The sequence below is a fragment of the Botryllus schlosseri genome, chromosome 9, assembly GCF_051294905.1.
Source record: "Botryllus schlosseri isolate E-star chromosome 9, Bs_hap1, whole genome shotgun sequence".
Classification (NCBI taxonomy): Eukaryota; Metazoa; Chordata; class Ascidiacea; order Stolidobranchia; family Styelidae; genus Botryllus; species Botryllus schlosseri.
This window is the reverse complement of record NC_137244.1, coordinates 26,263,935-26,291,310: the sequence shown is the minus strand read 5'-3', so window position 1 is coordinate 26,291,310 and position 27,376 is coordinate 26,263,935. Positions and strand designations below refer to the sequence as shown.

The window sequence follows — 27,376 nt, the reverse complement described above, 5'->3', positions numbered from 1 at the left end:
ATAAAATTTAATCACTCTCATATTATAGCACAAAAAGTTTTATTTTACGATTTTATATTCAGTCGGAAAATAAGGCTTGAAATAATGAAGAAGTTATTGTAGTTGGATCCAGTGTAGTTGCAGGTAGTGGATTTGGTGTCCTACAACAGTATCAACAATATAAAACTGGAATTCCAGGTGCCTATGGGTAATGTTGCAGCGTTATTGACGTTATTGAACAATTTGGCCCTTTTATTGGCCGATTTGGCCCCTTTTCAGGCGCTGTTTGGCCCTTTTTCGCAGAAGATGTCTGGCAACCCTGCTGTTCATTCAGGCTGCTTGTATTTCAAGGTCAGATACCTGCGGCATTTTGATCTTCTTGGTAATGGTGTTGGGAATGCATTATTCTTGGATTTATATTCTGTATGCTCACAATACGTAGTCACTGACTACTAGTCAGCTTCTTTTTCTGTGGTTTTGTAAACAGAGCACGGCTAAAAAGATAGAACACCATCTCCAAATGATGCAGCATTGGGTGAGTTGCCTGAAAACGTTAGCACTTCAACACTAATTTGGCAGGTGATCTTAACCCTTACCAAATTTGTTACATCAAAGGCAAGTTTCTAACCATGGATATGCTGTGTGTAGGTTAGTCACCGTCATATACGCCTTCTGAAAAGTGGATTTAGTAACATCTGCTTTGATAGTGGCAGCACAGCAGAGAATGATGTCCTTAGCTCTGACTCACTAACCAAAAATTCAAATTGTACCAACGGACTGGTAAGCCATCGTACATCATCCGAGCCATAATTTGGTTTTCACCTATGCCTTCATTTTCTTGTTACAACCAAGTCATTCCTTTGTTATGTAAGGTTAGGCAAGTGTAACTTAATTTGATCTTTTCACAGGTCTAGATGGAGGATACTGATGAAAAAGGTGAAAAGGCGGAACTGTGCAAGTGTGCATTAAGTTATAGTTTCTCTCATGAATAAAATGAAACAGCACAAACACATCTGGTTAAGCAAGAGCATTGTTTATTGAGAAAGTCACACAGGGCATTTCCGACATCTGGGCCAGCGATACTTGGATCACCACCAGGTCTTGTCTTCATTGCGTCTACCATCCTCTGTATCATTCTGGCCTTAGCGGATTGCAGTTCATGAGAAAAGCTGAACACCGCGCCTTCAGTCGACCAAAATCTTTCAACCTTCATGTGTGCTTTGCCAAGTTTCTGAAAAAGCAATTGTGAATTTTAAGGGCAGCAGAAAGGAAATTTATATTACATATTTGAAATTAGCTTTAGCTTATGCTCTGTTTGTGTTTCAGGGAAAAGGCTCCATGAGCCGGGGCCGAAAGGGATAGGCTGCGTCATCAGTTATGTAGGCTAGTACGGAACCCTCTGGCTCCCAATCATGAAGTCATCCTGAAAAAACTTGAATGCAGCAGCAAATGCATGTTTGGTACAAATGTTGCTGTGGTAATTTTTTATCCACCCACAACACTCAGACTTGTACAAAGTACTGGAATTTCAAAATGCGCAACTTCAACTAGAACTACTCAATTTTTTAAACTAGCAAATAGAACAGCGGTGGCCAACATTTTCAGCCAAATCACCACATTCGATTGACGAACTATTCTGCAGGCCACTAGCCGCGCGAAGCACGAAAATTTTTTGAAGTTGATAAATTAATAATATTGTCACTTGACTATATTGCAAGCCTGCTGTATATCGCTGGGCTCAGTTTGCAAGGACTGGACTATTCGGCACCTGGACATATCGATATCGAAAGCTTCGTCCAACATGCGGCAATCATTTTGTGCCTAGGTTTCATGGTCGACGGTCTTTCTGCAAGCACAAACGGGAGGTCGCGAATATATATACAGTTGGACTCAATCTGATAGATTAGGCGTTCTTTCATTTTCACAAAGGGGTAACAATATTAAAAGCAAGAAATCGAGTGACAAGATGTTGCGCTAAGCCGAGCGTGTAGAAAATTTTTACTTTTAAAATCTATCGCGAAGTATTCTGCTTTATTGTAGTGTATGAAGATCTACCAAAATGTGACTGGCTCATAGACCTACCAATGCTTAGGTACTGATATTTCAGTCATCACATCTCAAGTGTTGCGGCCAGACTAATCAAATTTTTGATTGGCCTTGCAAGTTCACAATCTGTGCAATCCATTTTTGATAATACTACTAATTTCGGAAATTAACTCGCGGGCCACGGGTTGGCTGGCCCTGAACTAGAACTATCAACCTTTCAAAATCTGCTATTAGAACTAGAACTACTCACTTTCAAATATCCGCAACTAGAACCAGAAACTATTCACTTTTTCAAATCCACAACTAGAACTACATAGTTTTAGTAACTAAATAAGTAGGTTGATGTGCATGTCTGACTACACTACAAAAAATATACAAATTTGGTCTCATTTTCAGCAATTTCAGTCAAGTGAGCAGGGTTGTAACCAAGTCACAAGTCGATCCCACTTCAATAGTTTTGACTAGATTCAAGTAGAGTCATTTTCAATTTATCACCGAGTCAAATCCGAGTCCAACTCATCGAGCAGAGCGTCGAGTTCGAGTCATGGTTCTATGACTCGAGTCCAAGACATTGCGTTGATTGCTCAGTTTCCAGTTTAAGTCTATTTTCCATCAATTTGGGTCTTACTTTTGAGACAGAAAGTAGCCTACTCGGCAAGAACAATTGGTCTTTCAGATTTCTTTTTCTGACATAATGATTCAAGACCAAATTTGTCTGACCTTTTTGCAGTGGTATGCTACGCAAAAACTGGCTGACATTCCGCCATGACAAATTTTGAAATATTACTATGCACTAGGGCTGGGCAAAATTGAGTACCTGAGTGATTCGATTCAGAATCACTTATTACGCTTCGAGTCGAGTATCCCCATGATGACATCACAACACTATGTACCATGCCAAAATTCAAATGTGTAGGCTACCTTTTATGCCACCATAAAGAACATAACGCCTATTGTCCGTCACATTAAAGATACTTTAATGTTTTTTCGACCATACCGTTTTCATTGCACTGCTTGACAGTGTTATATGGGATGGTCATGACTTCGGAAATGTGTTATTTCCAGCAACGTTCGTAGCTTTGTTCTATATCTCGTATGTAGCGACACGGCCAATCAAGGTTTCAAGGCTTACTCAGTGGAAAAGTTTGTCAAAACTACGGTATAATTCTCGTTAGTAAATCAACTTTCAGTATAATTTCAGTAGCCTACTCAAAAAGTAGTATTTTACTACTCGCCTCGAATCAATAAAGTTAATACTCGATTCAGATTTGAGTACTCGAATCATTGTGGCTAGCCCTACTAGGCACCAGCAATTTTTATTAAAATCAACTTGTGACAATTGCCTTCTTAAAATACATCTGATGTTTACCTGGATCTATAAACGATTGGCTTCATTGGCTAGCCTCGAAAGAGCGACAGCTATACTCAGCAAGCAAGAGAAATTGAGTTCGTGTAATTTGCTTGCTGTTTTTCGTTATGGTCTCGAAGCTCGTCGCAGAGTATACCAAATGTTTCTCTCACGAATTTCTCGATTTCCCTGGTTTCTCTGTACAGTGTACATAAGATTAGATTTACCCAAACCATTATTATACAGCAATCACAAAGATAAACTGACTTTGTCGTACCTCGTACGGAGATGTGATCGCCTTGGTGGTTCTTTTCATTCCAGGACTCTATCCTCTTTGCTGGCTTTCAGTTTCTGCTCTCAGCTTCAGTTGATAATATACAGGCCAGGAACATGCTCGGGCTCTATTACTGATACAGATATTGAGTATAGAGCCCCATACACTTCGAGAAGGCATATCCGCAACATCCCATAGCTAAAAGTTGGAGCCAACTTCTCCGCATCTCACGTATATGCCTCTCCCACATTGTTTTCCACAAGCATATTACAACTGGAACACCCCACAGACATGGTTTCGTAACTATCAACACTTACGGAGAATCGCGTTCATACTGGCCATTATTTCCCGCGAATTTACCGAAAAAACGACCTGTATGAACATAAGTTCGCGGTAACTCTAAATAGGTATGAACGCGCCCTTTTCCCGGAACTGTTTCGGTAATTTTTTCTCTATGTGAACATCGCCTGTTTCGGAACTTGTTCCCGAAAGAGTTTCGTAAATCCGGTATGAATAGCCCGACGCCGACATACTTCTTTGATAGGTCGGTGACGTCACAATACACTTTCAGATTTTTCACTGAACTGAACTGAGAAATTCGGTCCAAATTCAGTCAGTTTTTGATTAGTTTTTCATAGAAATTTTGGAATGAACAAAAGTTCTGAATATCATTCTGCAGAAGATGCAGTTGACCTTCGATATTCTGCGTTCGCGAAAATAGTGCTTACGTGATCTTACGAGATGATTCACCTGATCACAAATATTTCCTCACCACAGCAGCCCTCAAACTGTGTTTACATTCGATAGTTTAAGTTTAACTGTAGATTAGCAATATACAGCATTACACTTGTATAGCAGGTATTGAAAAACTGAAATTAAATGGCGGAATTCGGGGTTGCTAGTGGAAGACTTGATGATTCGGCCATGTCGGAAGGCAATTCATCTCGAGTAAGCGACACTTCCATGCGTGATGACAGCTTTTACGAAAGTCAAGGTTTGTACCCGATATATATGATCGGCGCAATCATGCAGATTACATGAAACCTGCGAGGCATTCACTTATAGCCTGCAAGACGACCACAATATTGGAAGGCATGTGTTATTGATTTATTCACGCAGATGCTGACATTTGATTTGATGTTTCAACTGTTGAACGATATTATTTGGACTAGAATTAGAATGAATGAATGCGCAAAAACTTGTTAACCGAAGTAAATTTCCAATTAGAAGGAATTACAAGAAGAACCAGGTTCAGATATCAAATCAGAATTGTAGAATTACTGAATTCGCAAAAACCTGGAGTTTGAATTGAATTCCGAATTATAGGAAGAAACACAACAAAAATCCAGTAAACTTCACATCAAATCAGATCTCATTCTTGAGCATGAGATTGGCAAATCTACTCAAAGTTTGACTCGTTTTGCACTATACAGTTCTTCTGTAGAATTAAAATAGATAAGAAATTTTTTTTTACAAATTTGATTACTGGAATTTCGTCCAATTCCACAACTAGAATTATCTAGGGTCATGGGGATCACTTCCTCGAGGTGGCCGTATTCTACACTTGACCCATTATCTATGTATATCTACTTGTCAGTTGACCACCCGCTGTGTGCTGTTAGCCTACTTGAAGATATCATTCAACTTTTTTGGTAAATGTGACAGGGGGATCCATGAAAAGAAAACTTGCATCGCCTTCGAAGGGACCTCCAGAAAGAAAGAGAAAGTCATCAGAACATGAAAAAAAGGTGACATCCACTTCAAAAGAATCCCCTCAGTAAGTGCAAGTGTATATTGGTATCAGGGTTGTAACCAAGTGACAAGGTTCTGTCAAATCATTTTCAATTCACCACTGCAGGCACGTTGCCAGCCGGAAATAAGGGGGGTTTTGAATTTACTAATATGATCTTATTATTCAATTGTATGTTTAAATTTTGCACCTCCATAGAGCTCTTCAGGTTTTTGTTGAAGAGTCATTACTACAATGATTTGTAAGAATGATTTTATAAAGAAAGACACGTGATACTTTTCTGAATGATGCAGCCTGCAATTTTCTACTTTGACATGATTTATGAACGTCTTGTATGATTTCTGTCGACCTAATTTGCACAGAAAAGACATGCCACAATCTTCTACTGCATCGGATGAAGCTCTCAATGCTAAAAGGAAGAAGGAAAAATCTGACCGAGTGGAACGAATGAAAATGCAGTGAGTAGTTGCGATTGTTTGTAGATCATATGCCGTGCCAACTGTCCTATGGATAGACTCTTTCCGCTGGCAGAAATCTACGGCATTGCTCTAGCTCACAGGCGGCCGTCTACACGTAGTTTAGTTAGAATGTGTTGGCGGCCGCCGACATGCAAATTTAGAATTCAAACACGTGAATTTTTGAGATATTTTAATTCATCTTGAAATATTCTTCGCGTGATTCACTGCTACTTCATTTTTTGATTTCAATATAGTAGCGTCTTTTTGCAATCCGAGCCCCACAGTAGGGTACAGATGCCAACAGCGGAGAAGAATGATGCGCCCCATATAGATGTACCAACTCGGAATCGTGTGCTCCTCACAAAAGAAATTTGTTTCTGGTACGTTTGGGCGATTCCAATATATTTCCACTATACCGACGATCCTGATTGGAGGTCAAGAAATAACAACAAAGTGACTAATAATAATTGGCCCACCGAAACATGCGTCATCATTCATAGTTTGCCATACAATTTTGTAAACATCTCTTCCATCAACTCTACAGGTGAATCTGATCACAGGGGCTGGGAAAGGATAAATGTTTGAAAGTAATATGTGAAGCTACTAATATGACGAAATTCATTCGTGAATCTGAAACAATACCCATTCCCGTAACATGATAGATGACGAATAAAAAGATTAGTCCAGAGTTCACCGGAAATGGACAGTTTGTCACGGTTAGGCCTACTTGGCGTCTAGTTAGTTCATTACGAATATGCCCTGGGCTACATGATTAATCAAAATAGGCAGTGAGTTGCAAAAAGGTTGGCAACCCTGGCTCTAGATTCTACTTGAGTATCAACGATGACTACTTTTGACCCCCTCTGCTTCTTTATTCAGACGACTTGTGACGGCATTTTCTGAAGACCAACTGAATCGATACGAGATGTACAGAAGGTCATCGTTTCCTAAAGCGTCTGTAAAAAGACTGGTTCAATCAATATCCGGATGCACAGTCTCCCAGAACGTGGTGATAGGAGTTGCCGGCATATCAAAGGTATCCACCAAAAATGTCTTTAGATAGACAAAATGTTGTGATAGTATTATTATATTTCATAACCTGAACCTCACCTTTTGAAGTACCCAGTCAATCTACAATCTTCTGTTCGGTCTAATACAGGGTTATTCAATCTAGATCAGTAGAGATAACACATTTGTATATCTGGACTATAGCAGCATCTGAATTCTGGCGTACAGCTTGACGCGTGCAGTTCCATGGAGTGTTTGGGCCATGAAGATTGGTTAATTGGTTCACGCAAAGTCGTCGAGCGTTCAATTGTGTCGTTTATTAACACAAGTTTCGGGGTAACGATGGAAAGAAGTGAAATGTTCTGATTTGGACTTGGGAATAGGGAATCCATGCATTAGATAAAGGGATAGCTAATTGATATCTGCAAAACGGTGTGATTGTTCTACACTAATTTAGGCTTGGGAATTATGGATAGGGGATATTCGTACCCCTAGTCTTAACAATGATGCTGCTTTTGAATATTTGTATATTAAAATAGGTTGGCTAATTGGGAACTATGTTGCGAAGTTGAGTTACACAACTGTTTTAGGTTTTTGTCGGTGAAATAATGGAGATTGCGTTAGACGTGATGGAACAGAAAGGAGAGAAGCCGCCCGTAAAACCTGATCATATTCGAGAGGCCATCAGGAAGTTAAGGGCGAAGAAAACCTTTCCTTACAACAAACCCAAGAGTGCTCCGTTGTGAATCAATGCGTATTGTGTAAAGACGGAGGGAGGTTTAGGTGCGAAGACCAAAGCGTTTCGTCAAGATGGTAACGAGAAACACCCCGTCAAGAAACAAAGTGATGGGATTGTATCTCCATGCGCTGCCGATCTATGCTATTGTGCGTGACGCTTGTCACGAATTTGACAAGTGTGGTGACGAACTTACTGTAACACAGGAATTATAATTTCGACATCTGTATATGCTGACCGGTGAACTTTCGTAAATCAAAATCAACTCAGAATGTAATTGAACTCCATGTCACGTTATAAAAGTGAGGTGAGTGTCTAAATCAGTTCATAATTTAATGTTTTATTTCTCTATATAAATGACGAGAGAATTGGGAATAAAATTGAAATGTATTTGGAGGACCAGCGGTTGAGAACCAGTGATTTGCCTTCGACAAAAGTCGTTGAGTCTGAAGCTGAAAGTGTCTGACAGAGAGAGATATGATATTTTTTCTCGCCTGCACCATCAAGATGCTTTGGCGACGGAGTTGCGATACGGCCCCATGAGGTCATCTAGTCTGCGCCCCCGTTTTTTTCTCCTCCATGCTATCCGTGATTGTTGAGCGCCTAGCAGGATAGCTGCGGATACCATTTTTCGAGTCTTTGGTATGACCCGGCCGGGGATCGAACCCACGACCTACCGCTCGAGAAGCCGGACGCATAACCATTACACTATCTCGCTGGCAGAAGCTGTTGAGTCTGAAAGTGTCTTTTGCTGAGTCTTGAAAGTTACGTTCATCTGACCAGGTTGGTTATAGAAGTTATTTCTGATTCGAGTCAAGATGCAAGTGCGGAAGACCCAGAGAGATACCCTAGTAGAGTGGAGGTTCTTCAGATTTGAATCGCAGCCAGAACCACGGGGTCTAGGTTATTTTACGAAAAACCATCATTTTCATCATACCATATCGTTGCTGCGCAATCACAGTAGCTTATGTCCATTTTCTTACAGCCTTATCTTTCGGTCATCGTCAACATTGATGAAACAATGTGGTAAACGGCAGAAAAAATATATAATTTCAACAAAACTTGATGGATGGATCTCAAATTTGAAAAAATGAACTAGGTACTACGATTCCGCCGGAACGATACTATCAAACCTGAGCTGCGAGTTCCTTCACTTTTTAATTCTAATGTCTGGCAATTGATATATTTGAGCAATTCTCTCATCAAGCTTAGTGCTCTACAGAGTAAATAAATGTCATGAGGATATATTTCCTATCATAGAGTCCTTCTGAATTCGCCGCCAACCACCGACTTTGATTAATTGCAATCCAATTGGCAACCACTAGCTTGGCAAGCATTATTGCAGAACACCGAGCAGTCCACTGGCCAAACGTTACATAACAGTACTACGTGTAATGCTGTGCTGTGACAAAGCGTAAGATAAACATTTTCTTTTGTGGATACCTGGAAATCGGCTTTGTGTCACCAACGCGAGTCCATAAATACAAACATAGCAGTTTCGTAAACAAGTGTGCGGTACTAGGACATATATAATGCACGTTGCGCAAATGTATCACAAAGAGCGACTTTGAGCACCATCGAGCATACTACACAAAATGAGGGCTGGGGAAAATCGATATCCTGAGTGATTCGGTTTTGATCGAGTATCACTCATTATGACTTTACAATAGTGTTTTCACATAGGTACATTTTTGTGCGGCCACAAATATATAAGGCCGGTTCTACATCACATTAACGATCAATTTGTTTTTTTTTGACTGTACTAATTTCACTGCACTTTGTGACAATGCCATTGGTTGATCCTGACTTCACAGATATTTCATTTCCACTAACGTGTGTAGCTGTGAACTAGATGTTTCATATGCTGCGACACTAGCAATCGAGGTTTACGGTGGAAAACAGTATCGAAACTATATTCTTGCTGATGATACATTAACTCTTAGTGACAGGACGCTTTCCGTCAGACTTATACAACTTGAACCTTTTCAAATTTTCTAAATTAGATCAAAATTATAGCTATTATATATTTTTTTTCCAAACGAGACTCGAATTACAATTATGGCTACACAGTTTGTTTTCACCTAATTAGAATAGAATTAAGCCTGCTGAATTCGCGTAAACTCGAATCAAGCTCAGTTCATATCAAATCAGAGTTCATTGTCATGAGAATCGCAAATGTCTGCGTGCCGAGCTTGGCTCGTTCCGCACCATAAATCAGAAATTAGATGAGAATTAAAATTATATCATAGAAACATTTCACAAATTAGATTGGAGCAAAGAAACATGACAGAATGTAACATGGAATGGCAACGACCGATTTTTGCTGCTTCGTTCCGTTTCGCTGAGGCTCAATTCAGAATTGTTTTGCGTAAGCGACTATAGGATTTCTGGCAAGCGAAAAGTTATCTTTCAGAGCGCAGAATTTACTGAATCTGGTCTTGATTGAAAGCTGCTGTTGCGCTGATTCCAAAAATATAAATTAAAATATGGTCAGGCTCCAGACTTCGACGGAAAATCGCCCTCAACGTCTGAAATGTGCATCGTTCAGAACAATCGGAAAAACCGCAAAACAACGACCCGTTTTTCAGACTTGGAGGGCGGATTCTAGGTTGATCGGTGCCTGATCATATTTAAATTTATGTTTTCGAAATCGGAGCGACAGTAGCTTTCGATCGAGACCAGATTCAGTAAATTCTGCGCTCCGGAAGATAACTTTTGGATTGCCATAAATCCCACAGTCGCTTACGCAAAACAATTCTGAATTCAGCCTCAACGAAGCCGCAAAGATCGGCCGTTGCCATTCCATGTTTACATTCTGTAGAGACATTCAACAAATTAGCATAATTCGGTTACCGGCATTTCGCTTCAGTAGCAGTATTATTGAACTGACACAACCTGCGCTCTGTTCGACAAGTTCTTATAGTGCATGAGTCTCAGCCGCACCCTGGCCTCCACGACGGCCTCTCGTTCGTCGTGAATGGACAAGTTAAGGGCGTTGTTTTTCCGCTCGTATTCGCGATTCGCCTCGACCAGCATACGCTCGTAACGTTCCAGCTCTCGGATCTCTTCCTCGTCGTCCTCGTTGCTGCTGGAGTTGCCCGCGAGCCCGTCTCCGGCTCCGAGAATGTGGGATTTCTCGTCCCCGCTCGGCGCGTCGTCGGATGATTCGTGTTTAATGGCGGATTGGCTTTCAACGTCTAACAGCACTCCCTGTACAAAACAAATTGCTGAATTTGGAAAGCTTGGAAATTGAATTCAATGCTAAACTGGAGGAGAAATGCGAAAGTCAATCTCAGTTCATATCGAATTATAGCTCATTTTCGTAACCATGAAAATGGCGACGTCTGTATGCCAAGCTTGCATCGTTCCACACGATACAGTTCACCTGTAGCATTTTCAGGAAAACCAGAAATTAGATTACAATTCAAATGAGGGTGTAGAAATATTTACGAAATTGATTAGAATTAGATTGCCGGCTCCAACTAGTCTAATCAGACGACTAAAATTATCCAGTTATCCAATATAGGCCTGTTAAAAAAACGTTTTTTTCCAATTAACTGGCTACTTGATAAAATTGTTGGGTTACCAAAAAAACGCTGCACACCAATTTTGCCTCAATTTCAACCAGTGGAAGAGAAGTTATTATAGCAGAAACTTTGGATTTATTTCACAAAACTAAATACTACAATTTTTTCAATTTTCACTGGATACCCCAGGAAACATTAGGTTGTCTGAGAAAACGATGCACAATAAATTTGGCTAAATTACAGCCCGTAGAAGCAAAGTTATTGACGTTCAAAATTTTTAATTTCAAATCATAGCATTTACGGTGCGTAGATCTATTATAATTAATGCAAGAATTTGATACTGTAAATAGGCCTATTATAATATATTAAAATAATTATTTTTCCAAATCCAAAATTTTGTACTCCAATAACTTTGCTTCTACTCGTTGGAATTGAGCCAAATTTGTTGTGCATCGTTTTTTTGCGGACAACCTAACAATTTCATGGGGTTGCCAGCAAAATTTTAAAAAAAGTTTGGAACAGCGCTACTGTCTAAGTCAGCAACAACTACACCACAACAATGAAAGATTACAAGTCTCGTACCTTCAATCTCTCGAGTTCCTCTTGCTCCGCTTGTATCCGAAGCTTCAACTCCTCCTGCATTGCTACAAGTTCCTCTTGCTCCACGAGCGCCTCCAATTCTTCTTCCATCAGCAACCTCATCACTTGCGGATCCTCTTCTTCGACTTGGATCGACTCTTCCTCACACTGACGTGCCGGCTCTGGGTCTGCATCAACAAAGATAGGTGTTCGTAGACTCTCTTCGTGGTACAGAACCAGGGTTGTAATGACTCGAGTCACGATTTTCTGCTGACCTGACTCGACCCGAGTCATTTTCTTGAATATGAAAAATGACTCTAATCGAGCCAATTTGTATATTTACTCGACTTGTACTCGAGTCATTACGGATGACTCGGACCAAGGCATATGACTCGAGACTGGGTCTATACCAAGACAGGCATTTCATTGTGATGTCGATATCTAGTATCTGAGCGATTCAATTCTGAGTCGAGTGTTAGGCTTTGCGCCAAGTCAAGTATTTGAGTATCTCTCATTACGACCTCATAGCAGTATGAACAAGTGCAAAGTTCAAATATGTATCTTTCATGCGACCACAAAGAATATATTGCCAGTTCTACATCACATTAAAGATAATTTGGTCGTTTTTCAACCATATTTATTTCAGTGTGTGACAAACTGACAATGTTGTGGGTTGATCATGAATTCCCGGACACGTCATATCCAGTAACGCGTGTTGCTTTGTGCTACATGTTTCGTATGCTGCGATAGGACCAATCGAGGTTTAAATGCACCCACGGCGGTAAATGGCATCGAAACTATAATTCTCGTTGATAAATTAACTCTTAATGACAAAGACCATATAATTTCGGTAGGCTAGGCTACCAATTTGTCTCTATCTTCTCGGATCAATGTGCACAGCCCTATTGTCTACTAGTTGCTGATAACTACCTTTGATGAGTGTCAGCCGAAAATATTAGGCTTTATGCTACAAAGTATCCAAATATCGATACCCTGTACCTTCACCTGCTGTATTTTCTTCCTTGCTGTCCATCGTCAGTTGTTCCGCTTGCACGCTTTCGTTCGATTCCAAGTCCTGGATACTTTTATTGCTTCTGCCGCCGGGACTGTTACGTAACAGACTTCTTTTCCGCTCTAAACTTTCCATCGTCAGTGTGTTGAGTTTTGTTTGCGACTCGATTTTTTTGAAATGCCGGTTTATTCTTTTGAGTTGCGTTAAGATACGCTGTACCTCCCACAGTCTTTCATCTTTTTTCCTGTAATAGCCACAAATCAATTGTAGCGAAATACGGTAAATCCACAATCACAAGTAGGCTACTTTTAATAGCTTCACAAACAGGCTAGCAGGCATCAAGGCCATATAAATATATCAAATATAGTCAGCTCAATGACTGCTTAGAGAATTAGGCTATAATATGTAGAAGAATTACACAAATAGCTAGAGTTATCAGCTCATTAAAACTGTCAACTGAATGCTAGCCCGAATAAGCAAATTGTCCGTAACAAAATAAGGTGAATTACCGTACTGCATCACATGAAAAGTTTCATAAGTAGTTTAAAAAGCATACATATGACCTTACAAAAATATTATAATACCATTATTATTCAAAAATATTTTAATGCTGTTTAATGCTGCTATTTTTATATTAGACGTGTTATACATGGTTCTATTTAAGTTTCAGCAATGCAATTTAAAATTGAAGTTTCCTTTCTTTGACTAATGGACTTGTCAAATTTCTTGCATTTTCAAATATACACATAAAATTGTAACACGTTCGCAAGAAACTTGTCAAGGACTGGTGGTTGAGAGCCACTGGGCCAGACCAAATCAACAATTTCAAAAAAGCGACATACCTATCTTTACACCCGGCTTGCAGCTGCGAATGCAGCCGATTCAGCACAAATTCCTGCCTCGCAATTTCTTGCACCACTTCAATCGGATCCTCGGGCAAAGGCGGCATGGTGGCCCAGTCCTGCCACCGCATGGGTCTCACGAGAGGCACGATTTCGACTCCCGCGAAAATCTGTCTCGCCTGCGTGAAGAACAGATTCAACGCCCGATGGCTGATTTGTAAGCTTGGACTCAACACGATCGAAATGCTTTGAATCGTCATTTTACTTTCGCGTTCGTTATCAATGATGTGGCAAAGGTGCACCACAAGCCACGATATCAAAGTTCTGTTACAATCTGGGATTTTTTCTAGTAACGCGCGCGTAGTCCTGATTTTATCGGGTCCACTAGCGGCTTCTTCGAACTTCATGTGATATTGTTCGGTCAAAATATGTTCAGGCAGTTCGCGAAGGTATAATTTCAGAACACAAGCGATAGTGTATGGTTCGTATTCATTCAAGTCTGGAGAACCCTCTTTGTTGTAAATGCGGACTAATTCATCAATCTTTGCTTTAATACCGGACATTCTGTAAATCCCTTCCGTTCTTAAACCGCGTTTTTCAAGGTGATCTATACAGTCTCGGACGACACTGGGCAGCGGAACATTGTCATGATAACAAGTTCTTTGGACAGCTTCAAGTAAAGGTTTTCTGAAAATCGGGTTCTCAATTTCTTCCGGGTCATCGGGCGTGGGTTCAGCTACGTCGTCACTAGGGTGAGATAACATACGCTTCTTAGACTTGTGCTTTTTTTGAACATCTTTCTTGTCTTTAACGGATAACTGAATGTCTCTCGGTAAGCTCGCTGATTTTTTCTTCGCTTCTCTGTTTTCTTTACTTTTCGGTGTTGAAGTGTTGTCGAACGTAGGACTTAACGATTCTGAAGGTCCTTTGCTTACTTTTTTGCTCAATTTACCCTTTGAGAACGACGCTTTCTTGAACAATCCTTTGGTAGTTTTTCGTTTTGCCAACTGTGGATTTTTCGAGCTGCCGAAGCTTTTAGAAAACGGTGACTCTTCGTCACTTTCGTGTTCAGGGGTGAAATGATGGTATCCTTTATCTTTTTTCTTCTTCTTATCCTCCCCTGATTCAGGTGACTCCGCCATGGTAACCGTACTTTATCAATGATAAACTACACGTACAATTCTGGAATGACACATCAGGAAAGAGGGGTATCTAATTTGAAAATGTCGATGTATATCGATTATGTCAATGTCGACAACTATTCTACTAGATTACCAGCATTTCGTGCTAATTAGGCTATTGTCTAAATCGGACAACTCGATTTATTGACTGCTAATTTCATTTGCGAATGTAATGAGGAGGGTTGGTGCGATGACATGCAAAATAAGGTCAAAAACATGCAAAATAAGGTCAGTCGCGACATGCAAAATAAGGTCAGTCACATGCAAAATAAGGTCAGTCACATGCAAAATAAGGTCAGTCGCGACATGCAAAATAAGGTCAGTCACATGCAAAATAAGGTCAGTCACATGCAAAATAAGGTCAGTCACATGCAAAATAAGGTCAGTCACATGCAAAATAAGGTCAGTCGCGACATGCAAAATAAGGTCAGTCACATGCAAAATAAGGTCAGTCACATGCAAAATAAGGTCAGTCGCGACATGCAAAATAAGGTCAGTCACATGCAAAATAAGGTCAGTCGCATGCAAAATAAGGTCAGTCGCGATATGCAAAATAAGGTCAGTCACATGCAAAATAAGGTCAGTCGCATGCAAAATAAGGTCAGTCGCGACATGCAAAATAAGGTCAGTCACATGCAAAATAAGGTCAGTCGCATGCAAAATAAGGTCAGTCGCGACATGCAAAATAAGGTCAGTCACATGCAAAATAAGGTCAGTCGCATGCAAAATAAGGTCAGTCGCGACATGCAAAATAAGGTCAGTCACATGCAAAATAAGGTCAGTCACATGCAAAATAAGGTCAGTCGCGACATGCAAAATAAGGTCAGTCACATGCAAAATAAGGTCAGTCACATGCAAAATAAGGTCAGTCGCGACATGCAAAATAAGGTCAGTCACATGCAAAATAAGGTCAGTCACATGCAAAATAAGGTCAGTCGCGACATGCAAAATAAGGTCAGTCACATGCAAAATAAGGTCAGTCACATGCAAAATAAGGTCAGTCGCATGCAAAATAAGGTCAGTCGCATGCGAAATACGGTCAGTCGCCACATGCAGATTGCAGACTGTAAGGTCAGTGGCACAAGAAAAAAGTCGGATTTGAAGTAAGTATTTGGATTTATACACGGACTGTTAATATTCTAGGTGCGACTAATCACCCCGTAATCGTAATAATCGTCTGATCATGTTTTATTTAAACATCTTCACCTTTAGGATATAGATGAGGAATCTCAATCATGAAATTACTATATAGGAAAGATATTTTAAATTTATTTTTCATAAGAGAAAGACTTGGACTTCAAATTGAAATATGAATTTGGATTTACGCGCCGACTGATAATAATATTTCACATGCGACTGACTTCGTAATCAAGATAATCATGGTTATCTTTTGATTGAAACATCCTAAGACTTAGGATATAGATAAGGAATTTCACTGTTGAACGTAGGCTACTATACAGGAAAGATATTTTGAATTTCGTTTTCATAAGAAAAAGAGTTGGATTTGGAATTGAAATATAGATTTGGATTTATGCGCGGACTGACCTTATTTTGCATGTCGCGACTGACCTTATTTTGCATGTGACTGACCTTATTTTGCATGTCGCGACTGACCTTATTTTGCATGTTTTTGACCTTATTTTGCATGTCATCGCACCAACCCTGTAGAATGTAATTGGGACACATTGTGCGTACCTGTAATTATAATTATAATATTACTCAAACTCAAGTAGAATAGTTGTCGGAATTGGCGACATTGACAAAATAGATACATCCCCGGGAAAGAATACCACTACAGCACTACATCAGAACACCGCTTAAATGAAACCATTATACAATTCAAGATTCATTGGGTAATCTTTAGTGAGGTGAGTGTACAGATCCCAACGTTTGGGCCATGGCTGGACTTAACAACTAGAAAATCTACAGCTTTTGCAAATTATATTAGAATTACAATCATTCTACACTTTTTTCTAAAGTAAACTGGAATCACAGGTGGGTGTCTGACTTCAAAGACTATACCTCAAAACTTGGACACGAAGCTCAGCTATATAGCAGCTTCCTCAGTCAGAGGCATGCACACTGGATGAAATGTCTTCCACTTTCAATATTCCAACGCCTCGATACATCCTATTACATCTGTCATATCTAGATTTCCGACAGAGAATTCGTATGGCTCGGTATGAATGTACTATTCAATTGTATATTGAAGTTCAGCACCTGAGCACCTCCAACTCCAAGAAGTTCCTCAAAGAAAACGTTGTATATCAACAATTGTATTACCAAATATGACGTCACCTGCATGAAATTGTGTATAATTGGACAAAGAGAGAGAGAGAGAGAGAGAGTCTTAATTTTCACCCAACCAAAATACATAACAAACAGACGACAATGATGGTGTTACAGAAAATATGCATACACAGTATTCGGTACCGAAATACAAGCAATTACTACTAAATGAATACTAGTGCATCCTCAAGACTACCGGACCACGACTGACCTATCGATCTCGCCTTCCATGACATGCCACCCCATTTTTGTCCCTTACATTTCATTCAGTGTGCATGCCTCCTCTTTACACGCTAAGCTATATAAACATTGCCTAGGGCCTAGGCCAAGGTGGGTGTCTGATTCCATAGACTACTCCAAGTCGCTTCGACACCTTCCTATATTTTCATTGTATCGCATTTTTGTGGTGTATTGAACTGATAAAATTGCTAATAAACCAATGATGATGATGATGACATGAAAGATAGGAATGATTGATACGACCGTGAAGGTCATATAGTTTGATCACACTCCAAGCTCAATTTACTATTTTCAGATGGTTCAGGAACTCCTCCTGCTGGCACAGACTAGGTTTTGGCGATAAAAGTCGAATCCAAGACACCAGCTCTTCTAATAAGTTACCCATACCCATACCATCGCGAATTTCATACCAACTTCCATCCGTTTTAGAGCCAGTTACATGCTATTATTACTGTGTATGTGTTGCTATTATTACTGTGTTTTTTGTTTTGTTATGAGTACTTTTTTTCATACTCATTCTGTTTATTCCGGTTGACGAAGAAATAAATATCTCTCTCTCTCTCTCTCTCTCTTTCTTTCCAAAGATGAGCGGATTAAAAATTTATATATCCTAATCTAATCCTAATCCGAACCTTCAAATCCAAATCCATAAATATTTTCTCTGCTGCTGAGGTAAATTTAACGTCACTTATTATTCTGAACAGTCCGAGTGATTTCGATAGGGTTTCCCGTGAATACTGAATACGGCAGTCCAGGTCGAGGAGGGTTGGTTCGATTATGTTCACAATAAGAGCAATTCTGTTCACAATAAGAACAGTCTCATGTTCACAATAAGAGCAGTCATGTTCACAATAAGAACAGTCATGTTCACAATAAGAGCAGTCGTTGTATTCACAATAACATCAGTCGCAGCACCCCCATGTTTGGATATCATGACTGAGGTGTGTCCGCACTGCATTGCCAATCGGAAATCGTGTTCGGACATCATGCCCCGGCCTGTGTTCAAATATCAAGTCTAGGGTGTTTATAAAATCATGTTTGGGGTGTCTCCGGACTGCGTTGACACTCGGACATCATGCCTGAGGCATGGCGAGTTCGGATATCGTGTCTGGAGGATGTCTGGGGGGTATTCGGACATCATGTCTGGGGTGTGTCTGGGGAAGGGGCGTTCGGACATCGTGTCTGGGGTGTGTTCGGACTGCGTGTACACTCGGACATCGTGTCTGGGGTGTGTCTGGGGGGGTCGTACGTACATCGTGTCTGGGGTGTGTTCGGACTGCGTTGACACTAGGACATCATGTCTGGGGCGTGGCGAGTTCGGACATCGCGTATGGAGGATGTCTGGGGGGTGTTCGGACATCATGTCTGGGGTGTGTCTGGGGGGCGTTCGGACAATGTGTCTGGGGTGTGTTCGGACTGCGTTGACACTCGGACATCGTGTCTGGGATGATCGGACATCATGTCAGCAGTGTGTTCGGGCTGCGTTGACACTCGGACATCGTGTCTGGGGGTGTTCGGGCATCGTGTCAGGAGTGTGTTCGGACTGCGTTGACACTCGGACAGCGTGTCTGGGGGTGTTCGGACATCATGTCTGGGTTGTGTTCGGACTATGTTGCCACTCGGACATCGTGTCCGGTGGATATGGTGGTGCTGCGACTGACGTTATTGTGAATACAGCGACTGCTCTTATTGTGAACATGAGACTGCGCTTATTGTGAACATAACTGCTCTTATTGTGAACATGAGACTGTTCTTATTGTGAACATGACTGCTCTTATTGTGAACATGAGACTGTTCTTATTGTGAACATGGCTGTTCTTATTGTATTATCATGTCTGGGGTATCTTCGGACTGCATTGACACTCTGGACATCATGTCTGGGGGTGTTTGGATATCATGACTGAGGTGTGTCCGCACTGCGTTGCCAATCGGAAATCGTGTTCGGACATCATGCCCCGGCCTGTGTTCAAATATGAAGTCTAGGGTGTGTTCATAAAATCATGTTTGGGGTGTCTTCGGACTGCGTTGACACTCGGACATCGTGTCCGGAGGATGTCTGGGGGGTATTCGGACATCATGTCTGGGGTGTGTCTGGGGGAAGGGGCGTTCGGACATCGTGTCTGGGTGTGTTCGGACTGCGTGTACACTCGGACATCGTGTCTAGGGCGTGTCTGGGGGGTTCGGACATCGTGTCTGGGGTGTGTTCGGACTGCGTTGACACTCGAACATCGTGTCTGGGGGTGTTCGGGCATCATGTCAGAAGTGTGTTCGAACTGCGTTGACACTCGGACATCGTGTCTGGGGGTGTTCGGACATCATGTCTGGGTTGTGTTCGGACTATGTTGCCACTCGGACATCGTGTCCAGGGGATATGGTGGTGCTGCGACTGATGTTATTGTGAATACAACGACTGCTCTTATTGTGAGCATGACTGTTCTTATTGTGAACATGAGACTGTTCTTATTGTGAACAGAATTGCTCCTATTGTGAACATAATCGAACCAACCCTCCTCGATTTTATTGTGAATACAACGACTGCTCTTATTGTGAACATGAGACTGTTCTTATTGTGAACAGAATTGCTCTTATTGTGAACATAATCGAACCAACCCTGTAGTCCAGGTCCGGCGAAAGTGGTATTTAATTTTAAATTTGGTAGATGTATTTTTATCTCTTTATCAATTTATTACCGTTAACGTTGTTCTTTGTAGCCTTCTGTATGCTTTGAGTACTAAGATGGTTAGTGAGAGAATTTTTCAAGACCTTGTTGAAACTTCGGGTTTCAACCTCGATGACATGGACTTGAGCGATCTTCCATCGTCCATCATTGTGTGTGAATTACCAAGCAATGTATTTGATGATAGTAGCACAAAGGTAAATTGATTATTAAACCATACTAGTACCAACTAATCAGCGTTGTTTGTTATTGAAATTTTAGACTCAATTCGAAGACTTATTTTCTGAACTCAATCCGGAGAAATTTGCTTACTTCCCGAATTTCCGAAGAGTTAAAGTCGATTTCCGGGATTCAACTGAAGCTGCACGCGCCAGAATATTTTTTCATGACTATAAATTCAATGATAAGACGATAAGGACGTTCTTTGCTCAACAGGTTGGCCTGCGCCTCGTTATTTCGCTCATTTGTATTGGCTGAAGGATAACTGTTAACAGCTTATATATTTATAAGATTTAATCTAGAGTTGCTAGTATTATTTGTATACGATAATTCCTTTGATTGCATCCACTAAATTTAATTATTATCAAGCTTATTAGTTACCAAGACTCAGTGCAGCAATTCTACTGATTTTGATAACAGATCTAGAGTTCATGTAGCAGCATGTATAGTCAGCCTCTTTGAATTGAAATTATCATTGTAAATACTTGGTCTGTGAGCACTGAGCCACTAGAATTATTCGTAGCTCCGTAGAATTTCGTTCCTGCAAGCGTGCAAGGGTTCATGACCAAGTTGTCGGAGCTTAGTTTCTTTGCACTTTGTGATAATGCTGTGAGTTGGTCACAACTTCACAGACATATCATTTTCACTGACATGCATAACTTTGTACTACGTGTTTCGTATGCTGCAACACGACCACTTGAGACTAACTGTCTTCCACAGTGGAAAATAGTATGGAAACTATAATTCTCATTAAAAATTAACTCTTAGTGCAAGGAGCATATAATTTCGGTACTAGAAAAATAATCTTTGGCTGATTCCATTATCTTTTAGCTTAATTTTTGACATTTGTAATGCATTGCCTCAGAATTGTCCAATATCTACGTAATGTTATTTTTGTCTGAATTCTGAGTAAATAATTTTTGAAGAATTTTCAGCGGTTCAAAAGATAATGCAACTTGAAATCTTCTTCTCACTAGATGGCGCCGCATGGGATTAATCTTCAAAATCAATATCCTGCGCTACAGTGATGGTAAAATGATTGAAAATGTCTTATTCGTCAATTCTGGGACAAGGAATTCAAAAAATTGAACCATGTAGCTCCAAACTAAATGTAAAAAAAAAGTTTGGATGAATAAAGAATTTGGGAGGGACGAACCTGAAACTGAATAAAATTCCATGTGATGTGGCATTCCGCTTCAACAAAAAAATCAGTGCAAAATGTACTTTGAAGGTGTATGGTTGATATGAAATTGGATTTTCAAATTAAACTTCAGCAACTCACGAATTAGCCAGTTTATAAAATGCTGATTAGGCTACCTCACAATTCTTAATTATTCGTTATAGAGCTACCCACCGTAAATACTGATATTACAAATCAAAACCTTCTAACTGTAATAGCTTAACTTTCCACGTTTAAAATTTTGTATTTTTTTGTTTTTAAAATTTTTGATTTGTAATAACAGTATTTACGGTGGTACTGGTTAACTCTCTCCATTCAGATGACTCGAATCATTGTGCACAGTCCTACTGACCCGTCTGATTGCAACAGTTCCGGACTGCTAATGTGAAATGTTGTAATTCAAGTTCAACTTTTATTACAAATTCAGGCCAGCGACGAATCTGAGTCCTCGCCAAGAATAGCTTTGGAGCCACCTGAACCGGAAAAAATGTTCCTGATATCACCCCCCGCTTCTCCGCCAGTAGGTTGGAAATCGATCGCCGAGGGAGTGCCTGTCATCAACCATGAACTCATTTCTACATTGTCGACGCTACAGCCGGGTATGGACCAGGGTTGTAACCAAGTCACAAGGCTCCGAGTCGCAAGCCGATCTCACTTTTATAGTTTTGACTCGAGTCAAGTCGAGTCATTTTCAATTTACCACCGAGTCAAGTCCAAGTCAGCAAGCAGAGGGTTGAGTCAGAGTCATGGTATTATGACTCGAGTCTGAGTCCAAGTCATTGTGTTGACTGATCAGTTTCCAGTTAAAGTCTTGTTAAACCCACTTTTTATAACTCTGTTTGGTGATATCGAATGGTTCGCATTTATAATATACTAATTTTCCTCACTTTTAGCAGTTTCTGACCGCATTTACAAGTACCAGTACCAATAGACGAAATCCCAATGGTGTGGTTACTTTACTATTCTTCGAAATTACAATGAAATGTCGGTGTTGGCCGTCTGAGTCTCGAGTCATATGACTTGGTTCAGGTCATGCGCAATGACTCGAGTCCAAGTCGAGTCAATACACAGATTGACTCGAGTTGAGTCATTTCCGTATTTTGAGAAAATGACTCGAGTCATTACAACCCTTGTATGGACATTCCTCAAGTTGTGCCTCGTAATCAAGTACTTGAATATACAATTGAATAGTATATTCATGTTGAAATGAACCCGGATATATTTGACTGACACTCTTCAGGGGTAATTGTCAGCAACTAGATTGGAAAGAACGTTGTACATCAACAATCTTATGACAAAATATCAAGTCACCAGTATGAAATTTGGAATAAGAGAGCGTTCAATTGTACTATTTTTCGATGGTATACAAACTCCTTTTGTTGACACAGCCTTGGTTGGCCTTTGATTGCTCAGCATCAAGCTTAAGTGGATGAGTCAAGGTTGAGCTTTTCACCTAGCGTGTTCTAATAAATCTAGGGACATGCTTGAGTGATTCGAAGCTGAATCGAGTATTACGCTTCGAGTGGAGTATCACTTACTATGATGTCACAATTGTAAATGATATGAAAAGTTCAAATATGCACCTTTAATGCGGCCACAAAGAATGTCATGCGAGAATATAATCCAACATCACATTAATTAAAGATTGTTTGGTATAATTTCGCCCGTATACTGATTTCATTGCACTTTGCTACAAAGCGGTTGGTTGATCACAACTTCACGGATTTGTCATTTGCAGTAACGTGAGACGTGCATAGCTTTGTACTACATGTTCCGTATGCTGAGATACGACCAGTCGAGGTTTACTGACTTCCACTGTTGAAAATACTATCAATGCCATGTTTATTTTAGATGTCGACCGATATTGATTTTTACAGGCCGATACCGATATATCGGCTCACTCACAAGGCCGATACCAATATCATAGGCCGATATTAATATGGAAGGAGCAGAGAACAATTTCACCAAAAATATTATATATTAGGCAAGATGACACTTGTACATGCCACAGAAAGCTGAACAACAAACGAGAAAACTGAAATTGAAAAGAATCATTGCTTAATTGTGCACATTCGATGAAATTTGAGATAACCCATAAAGCAAAATATGACACAGAATTGGAGATCAGTCCAGAAAAGATGGATTGTAATGCAGGAAGCATAGTTTCTCTGCATGCTCACCCAGCTAAACTCGTCCTGCAAGAGTAAATCTGTCATATTTCGCCCTTTGCGTCGTCGATTTCTTGAGATTGAGAACACGGAGCATTGAATTTCCGAAATTTTTGAATTTTAAATATAAAATATCGGCCGCGATATCAGCCTTCATAGGCCGATATCTATAATCGGGCAAGCTCTAAATATCGGCCTCGATAATCGGCCATGTCGATAATTGGTCGACCTCTAGTTTATTTGAGATTTAGCTATTGAGTGTCATCAGAAAATTTTGTTTCAATTTCAATATGAATATATCATTCAAACCCGGATATTTTCGGCTGACACTAGTCTGCGGTAATTTTCAGCAATCGGTAGGGAATTGAAAAGAACATTGTATATCAACAATCGTCACATTCAATGATACTATTGTTGATATGCCGTACCATGTTCTTTTTATTTCTATACTAGTTGCTGGCGAATACCCCTGACGAGTGTCAGCCGAAAATATTTGCGTTTATTTCATGATAATATATTAGTCAATTGAATAACATTATTGAAAAGAACCAACACCGTCCGGTGCACATCTGTAGCACTATGTAAAGACAGAAAAAGGATAAAATATCAAAAGTCGCTGTTGTTGTAATTATTGTCGATCGCATGTCAAAACTTTGAACCTGTATACTTGAAAATTCAGGATCGTCGCACGAGATTCACCCGGGCTGCGATCAGACCCCGAAAATCCTTCTTCACACGAGCGAAGAAATGTCCTACAAACCAGGACAACGTCAGAAGATACAGCAGACCAGACGCCCAGATTTCCAGGGATGACTCAGTTTTCTGCTTCGTCACGTTTACATGTCTCCTGGTTATAGGAGAGTGAAAATCGCCAATTCTACCATGCGGTTACGCGTGGTGAATTTTGCAAAGTATCTTATCAAGAACACTGCAAACTATCGTGGTTAGGTTTTGAGAATGTGCAAAAGGGCATTCACTTCACTTTTGGACGACATGACACCATAATGATGTAGCGCATCTTCATTTAAAGGGGCACTGCACTCTAAAAATGATGTGGTCTTAAATTGAATGGCAAAACGAAAGAAAAATTTTGGCCGCAGCCGTTTTCTTCAGAACGCCACCGTAATGGAGCTGTAATGTATTGAAATTTCCAGAGTTGCAGCACGCTCCAGCAGTCACGCAGAGATCGAACTTTATATAGTTGTCAGCCGATGTTATGAAGGAAATATATCATACATGCCAAGGTGGTTTAGATACCGCGTTCAACGGAATATGTCCAGTCGAGAGATTTATGTCAAAATCGGGCCTAGTGTATTCTATTTCCTTCATAACATCGGCTGACATGACAACTATATAAAGTTCGATCTCTTCGTGACTGCTGGAGCGTGCTGCAACTCTGGAAATTCCAATACATTACAGCTCCATTACGGTGGCGTTCTGAAGAAAACGGCTGCGGCCAAAATTTTTCTTTCGTTTTGTCCTTCAATTTGAGACCACATCATTTTTAGAGTGCAGTGCCCCTTTAAGAGAAACATCTTGCAGCCCTCTTATGAGCGCCGATTTTTAACGGTGTATGACTCACAAAATGTGTTTCTAATTTATCTTGGTCTGATACGTTTGAGCCAAGATCGAATGGACTGATGGAAGAGACAAAAATACCGAATTCGCCAAAATATGCATGCGCTGATGCTGATTTTGCACATGAATATTTTGACAATATTTATTCAATGACCCTGAAGAAGAGAATTTCACGATTTTCTCTCAGCTATCAGGGATTATTTAAGTATCTTAATCGCGGTTGCAAGCTCTTGGTGAGATGGTCTTGCGATTATGCTAGAAAAGTTTGTAAGCGTTATTCATGTCTGGCCCACTTTTCAAACAAGGATTCACGCTGCACATTGCACACCAATGATGCAAATGATTGCCCATGTTTAAGGATTTTCTACTCGCTTTATGATAGTAACATTGCACAGTCGATAGTACCGGACAGCATAGGTTCCAGGAACTTCTCAGAGGAACTTCAATATACAATTGAACAGTATATGTCAACATGCATTGACTGCCGAAAAACGCTATGAAGTTTGATTTTGGCTTTTTCTATCAACCTTCTGAGGTTAATTTGGCTCTCAGCATATGATATTTATTCTGAGGCATGCTGCGACGCATGTAGAGCATTTTATGAGGCCTACTTCAAATCGTATGTATTTTCGAATGTACTTTTTACAGTATTCTATCATACTGAAAAGTTTCTGCACAACGTCCACGTTAAGTAGCATTTACAGTTATTCGTATCACTGTGCATATTTCCATGACTGACTGACAATAAAATCTATCAATCTATTCGTGTGTATTATGTGCTGCTGATACATTTGGGGATTGTGGTACGATACGTACAGTAAAGTAGGGTTGTCATAATTTGAGATCCAAAAAAGAGGGCACTTTCAGCAAGTCACAGAAGATTAAGTGTTATTCATCAGGGAAATTTGGATATTTGACCAGTTGCTAATATTGATGGGTTGAGTAAAAAATGTCATTTTTCCGACTTTCACGTCTGTTATAGGATTTTGTAGTTCTATCTGTACGATCGCCTGACTCTCGAACAATAAAGGAGGTAGAATTGCCAAAAAAAAGGACATTTGGGCATCTTCGGAGGTCGTTTGAGATTTCTTGAAATATGAGGACAAATCTTCTGAAAGGAGGACGTGGTAACCCTAGCTAAAGAACTTCAATACACGATTGAATCGTATATTCCTATTGAAATAAACCAGTTTCGGCTAGGTGCCATGATGCAGGATTGGACTACTATAATTTTTTCGGCTTTTCTGAATTTTAGAATTATAGCTATTCACATATTTTTTGCTTCAAATTAGATTCAAATTACTGAATTCGCGAAAACTTGGAAAGTGAGTGTGAGTCAATCTCAGTTATATCAAATCAGAGATCATTTCATAAGCACGTGAATCAGTACAGCAAGTTGGCTCGTTTCGCGCTATACAGTTCTTCGGTGGCATTTTCCGGAAAGCTAGAAATTAGATATTGCAACAACTTATAAGGTTATATCTCTGTAAGTAGAACACAGACGAAGTAGTTGTCCCCGCGTATAGGCTGTAACCGTCTGGTACTTAACTGAGAGAATGTCCTGCGTTGAAGTCGTGAACTCTTCGTACGGAAATATTGTTCATACACAGTTTATTAACGTAATTCAGTAGCTTTAGCATGAATCTCATCTCGAGTCAACTAAACATGCGCTTATATAGACTCGTGATCATTGCAATCGGAAGTCTTATTCGTTTCCTAATATGGCGTGGAAAACACAATGTTGGATATTATCATATGGTCCCGCAAGCTGTATCAGCGGTATAATTTGCAACACTCTGCAATAGTTGACAGCGGTTGTCTCTGATCGAATGAAAGCCAGATCAAATGAGATCTGCTTGTGGTTAGCAGGTTCATGAAGGTTTGGAGGTTGTCAGTTACCAGCTCTTACACGAGCTTATAGACACTCGACATAATTCCAATAGGAGTCAACGTCATATGCTATAATATGGGTGTGAATACACTGTTGTAATAAACCCTATACACACCGACAATATGAATGAGAGCATAAAATCCAGGGATATCTAGACTAGATATCCCTGATAAAATCCTTTCACAAGTTGGATTAGACTTGAAATTGGAGCATAGAAAAAAATTCTTAGATTAGATTACCAGCATTTCGCTCTAATTAGACTACGACTACGAGTATTATCTTTAGTCTTCCCAGTTCCGAGTTTGCCATCATGATCTTCACACAGTGGCAGATATTTCGCTATTCGGTGGTCTTATTACATTGGCTCATTATTAAACCTCACTGTCATTATGTG

The 27,376-nt window shown here is 40.1% G+C and overlaps 3 protein-coding genes and 2 long non-coding RNA genes across 6 annotated transcripts; 3 read left to right on the top strand and 2 right to left on the bottom strand.

The window, feature by feature from the left end:
- Nucleotides 1-313: 313 nt before the first annotated feature.
- LOC145446869 (uncharacterized) lies at nucleotides 314-989 on the top strand. Its single transcript, XR_013917374.1, has 2 exons — nucleotides 314-514; nucleotides 888-989. It is a non-coding gene; the product is annotated as an uncharacterized LOC145446869 (long non-coding RNA).
- LOC145446870 (uncharacterized) lies at nucleotides 933-4,153 on the bottom strand. Its single transcript, XR_013917375.1, has 2 exons — nucleotides 3,395-4,153; nucleotides 933-1,210 (listed from the first exon to the last, which is right to left on the bottom strand). It is a non-coding gene; the product is annotated as an uncharacterized LOC145446870 (long non-coding RNA).
- A 257-nt stretch (nucleotides 4,154-4,410) lies between these two features.
- On the top strand, nucleotides 4,411-7,804 carry LOC145446868 (transcription initiation factor TFIID subunit 11-like). Its single transcript, XM_080325242.1, has 5 exons — nucleotides 4,411-4,641; nucleotides 5,313-5,424; nucleotides 5,760-5,855; nucleotides 6,735-6,891; nucleotides 7,454-7,804. The coding sequence occupies exons 1-5, from the start codon at nucleotides 4,527-4,529 to the stop codon at nucleotides 7,607-7,609; spliced, it is 636 nt and encodes a 211-aa protein (XP_080181368.1). The 5' UTR covers nucleotides 4,411-4,526; the 3' UTR covers nucleotides 7,610-7,804.
- A 1,167-nt stretch (nucleotides 7,805-8,971) lies between these two features.
- LOC145446798 (uncharacterized) lies at nucleotides 8,972-14,878 on the bottom strand. Of its 2 annotated transcripts, none has more exons than XM_080325164.1 (4): nucleotides 13,560-14,878; nucleotides 12,711-12,961; nucleotides 11,709-11,893; nucleotides 8,972-10,809 (listed from the first exon to the last, which is right to left on the bottom strand). In XM_080325164.1, the coding sequence occupies exons 1-4, from the start codon at nucleotides 14,699-14,701 to the stop codon at nucleotides 10,477-10,479; spliced, it is 1,911 nt and encodes a 636-aa protein (XP_080181290.1). In that variant the 5' UTR covers nucleotides 14,702-14,878; the 3' UTR covers nucleotides 8,972-10,476. The 2 variants fall into 2 exon arrangements, with proteins under 2 accessions (XP_080181290.1, XP_080181288.1); XM_080325162.1 differs by having other exon boundaries at nucleotides 12,705-12,961; nucleotides 13,560-14,876.
- Nucleotides 14,879-19,943: 5,065 nt separating this feature from the next.
- On the top strand, nucleotides 19,944-25,853 carry LOC145446668 (calcipressin-3-like). Its single transcript, XM_080325019.1, has 4 exons — nucleotides 19,944-20,143; nucleotides 20,208-20,381; nucleotides 21,773-21,944; nucleotides 24,193-25,853. The coding sequence occupies exons 1-4, from the start codon at nucleotides 20,006-20,008 to the stop codon at nucleotides 24,324-24,326; spliced, it is 618 nt and encodes a 205-aa protein (XP_080181145.1). The 5' UTR covers nucleotides 19,944-20,005; the 3' UTR covers nucleotides 24,327-25,853.
- Nucleotides 25,854-27,376: the final 1,523 nt, after the last annotated feature.

Coding starts and splice junctions, on each gene's coding strand:
- LOC145446798 (XM_080325162.1), bottom strand. CDS start 14,701: ATGGCGGAGTCACCTGAATCAGGGGAGGATAAGAAGAAGAAAAAAGAT. Junction 11,894..12,704: donor AGAAAATACAGCAGGTGAAG/GTACAGGGTATC, acceptor TTGTTGATGCAG/ACCCAGAGCCGGCACGTCAG. Junction 10,810..11,708: donor AGGAACTCGAGAGATTGAAG/GTACGAGACTTG, acceptor TGTTTTGTACAG/GGAGTGCTGTTAGACGTTGA.
- LOC145446868 (XM_080325242.1), top strand. CDS start 4,527: ATGGCGGAATTCGGGGTTGCTAGTGGAAGACTTGATGATTCGGCCATG. Junction 4,642..5,312: donor CAGCTTTTACGAAAGTCAAG/GTTTGTACCCGA, acceptor TAAATGTGACAG/GGGGATCCATGAAAAGAAAA. Junction 5,856..6,734: donor GTGGAACGAATGAAAATGCA/GTGAGTAGTTGC, acceptor TTCTTTATTCAG/ACGACTTGTGACGGCATTTT.
- LOC145446668 (XM_080325019.1), top strand. CDS start 20,006: ATGGTTAGTGAGAGAATTTTTCAAGACCTTGTTGAAACTTCGGGTTTC. Junction 20,144..20,207: donor TTGATGATAGTAGCACAAAG/GTAAATTGATTA, acceptor TTGAAATTTTAG/ACTCAATTCGAAGACTTATT. Junction 21,945..24,192: donor ATTGTCGACGCTACAGCCGG/GTATGGACCAGG, acceptor TTGAAAATTCAG/GATCGTCGCACGAGATTCAC.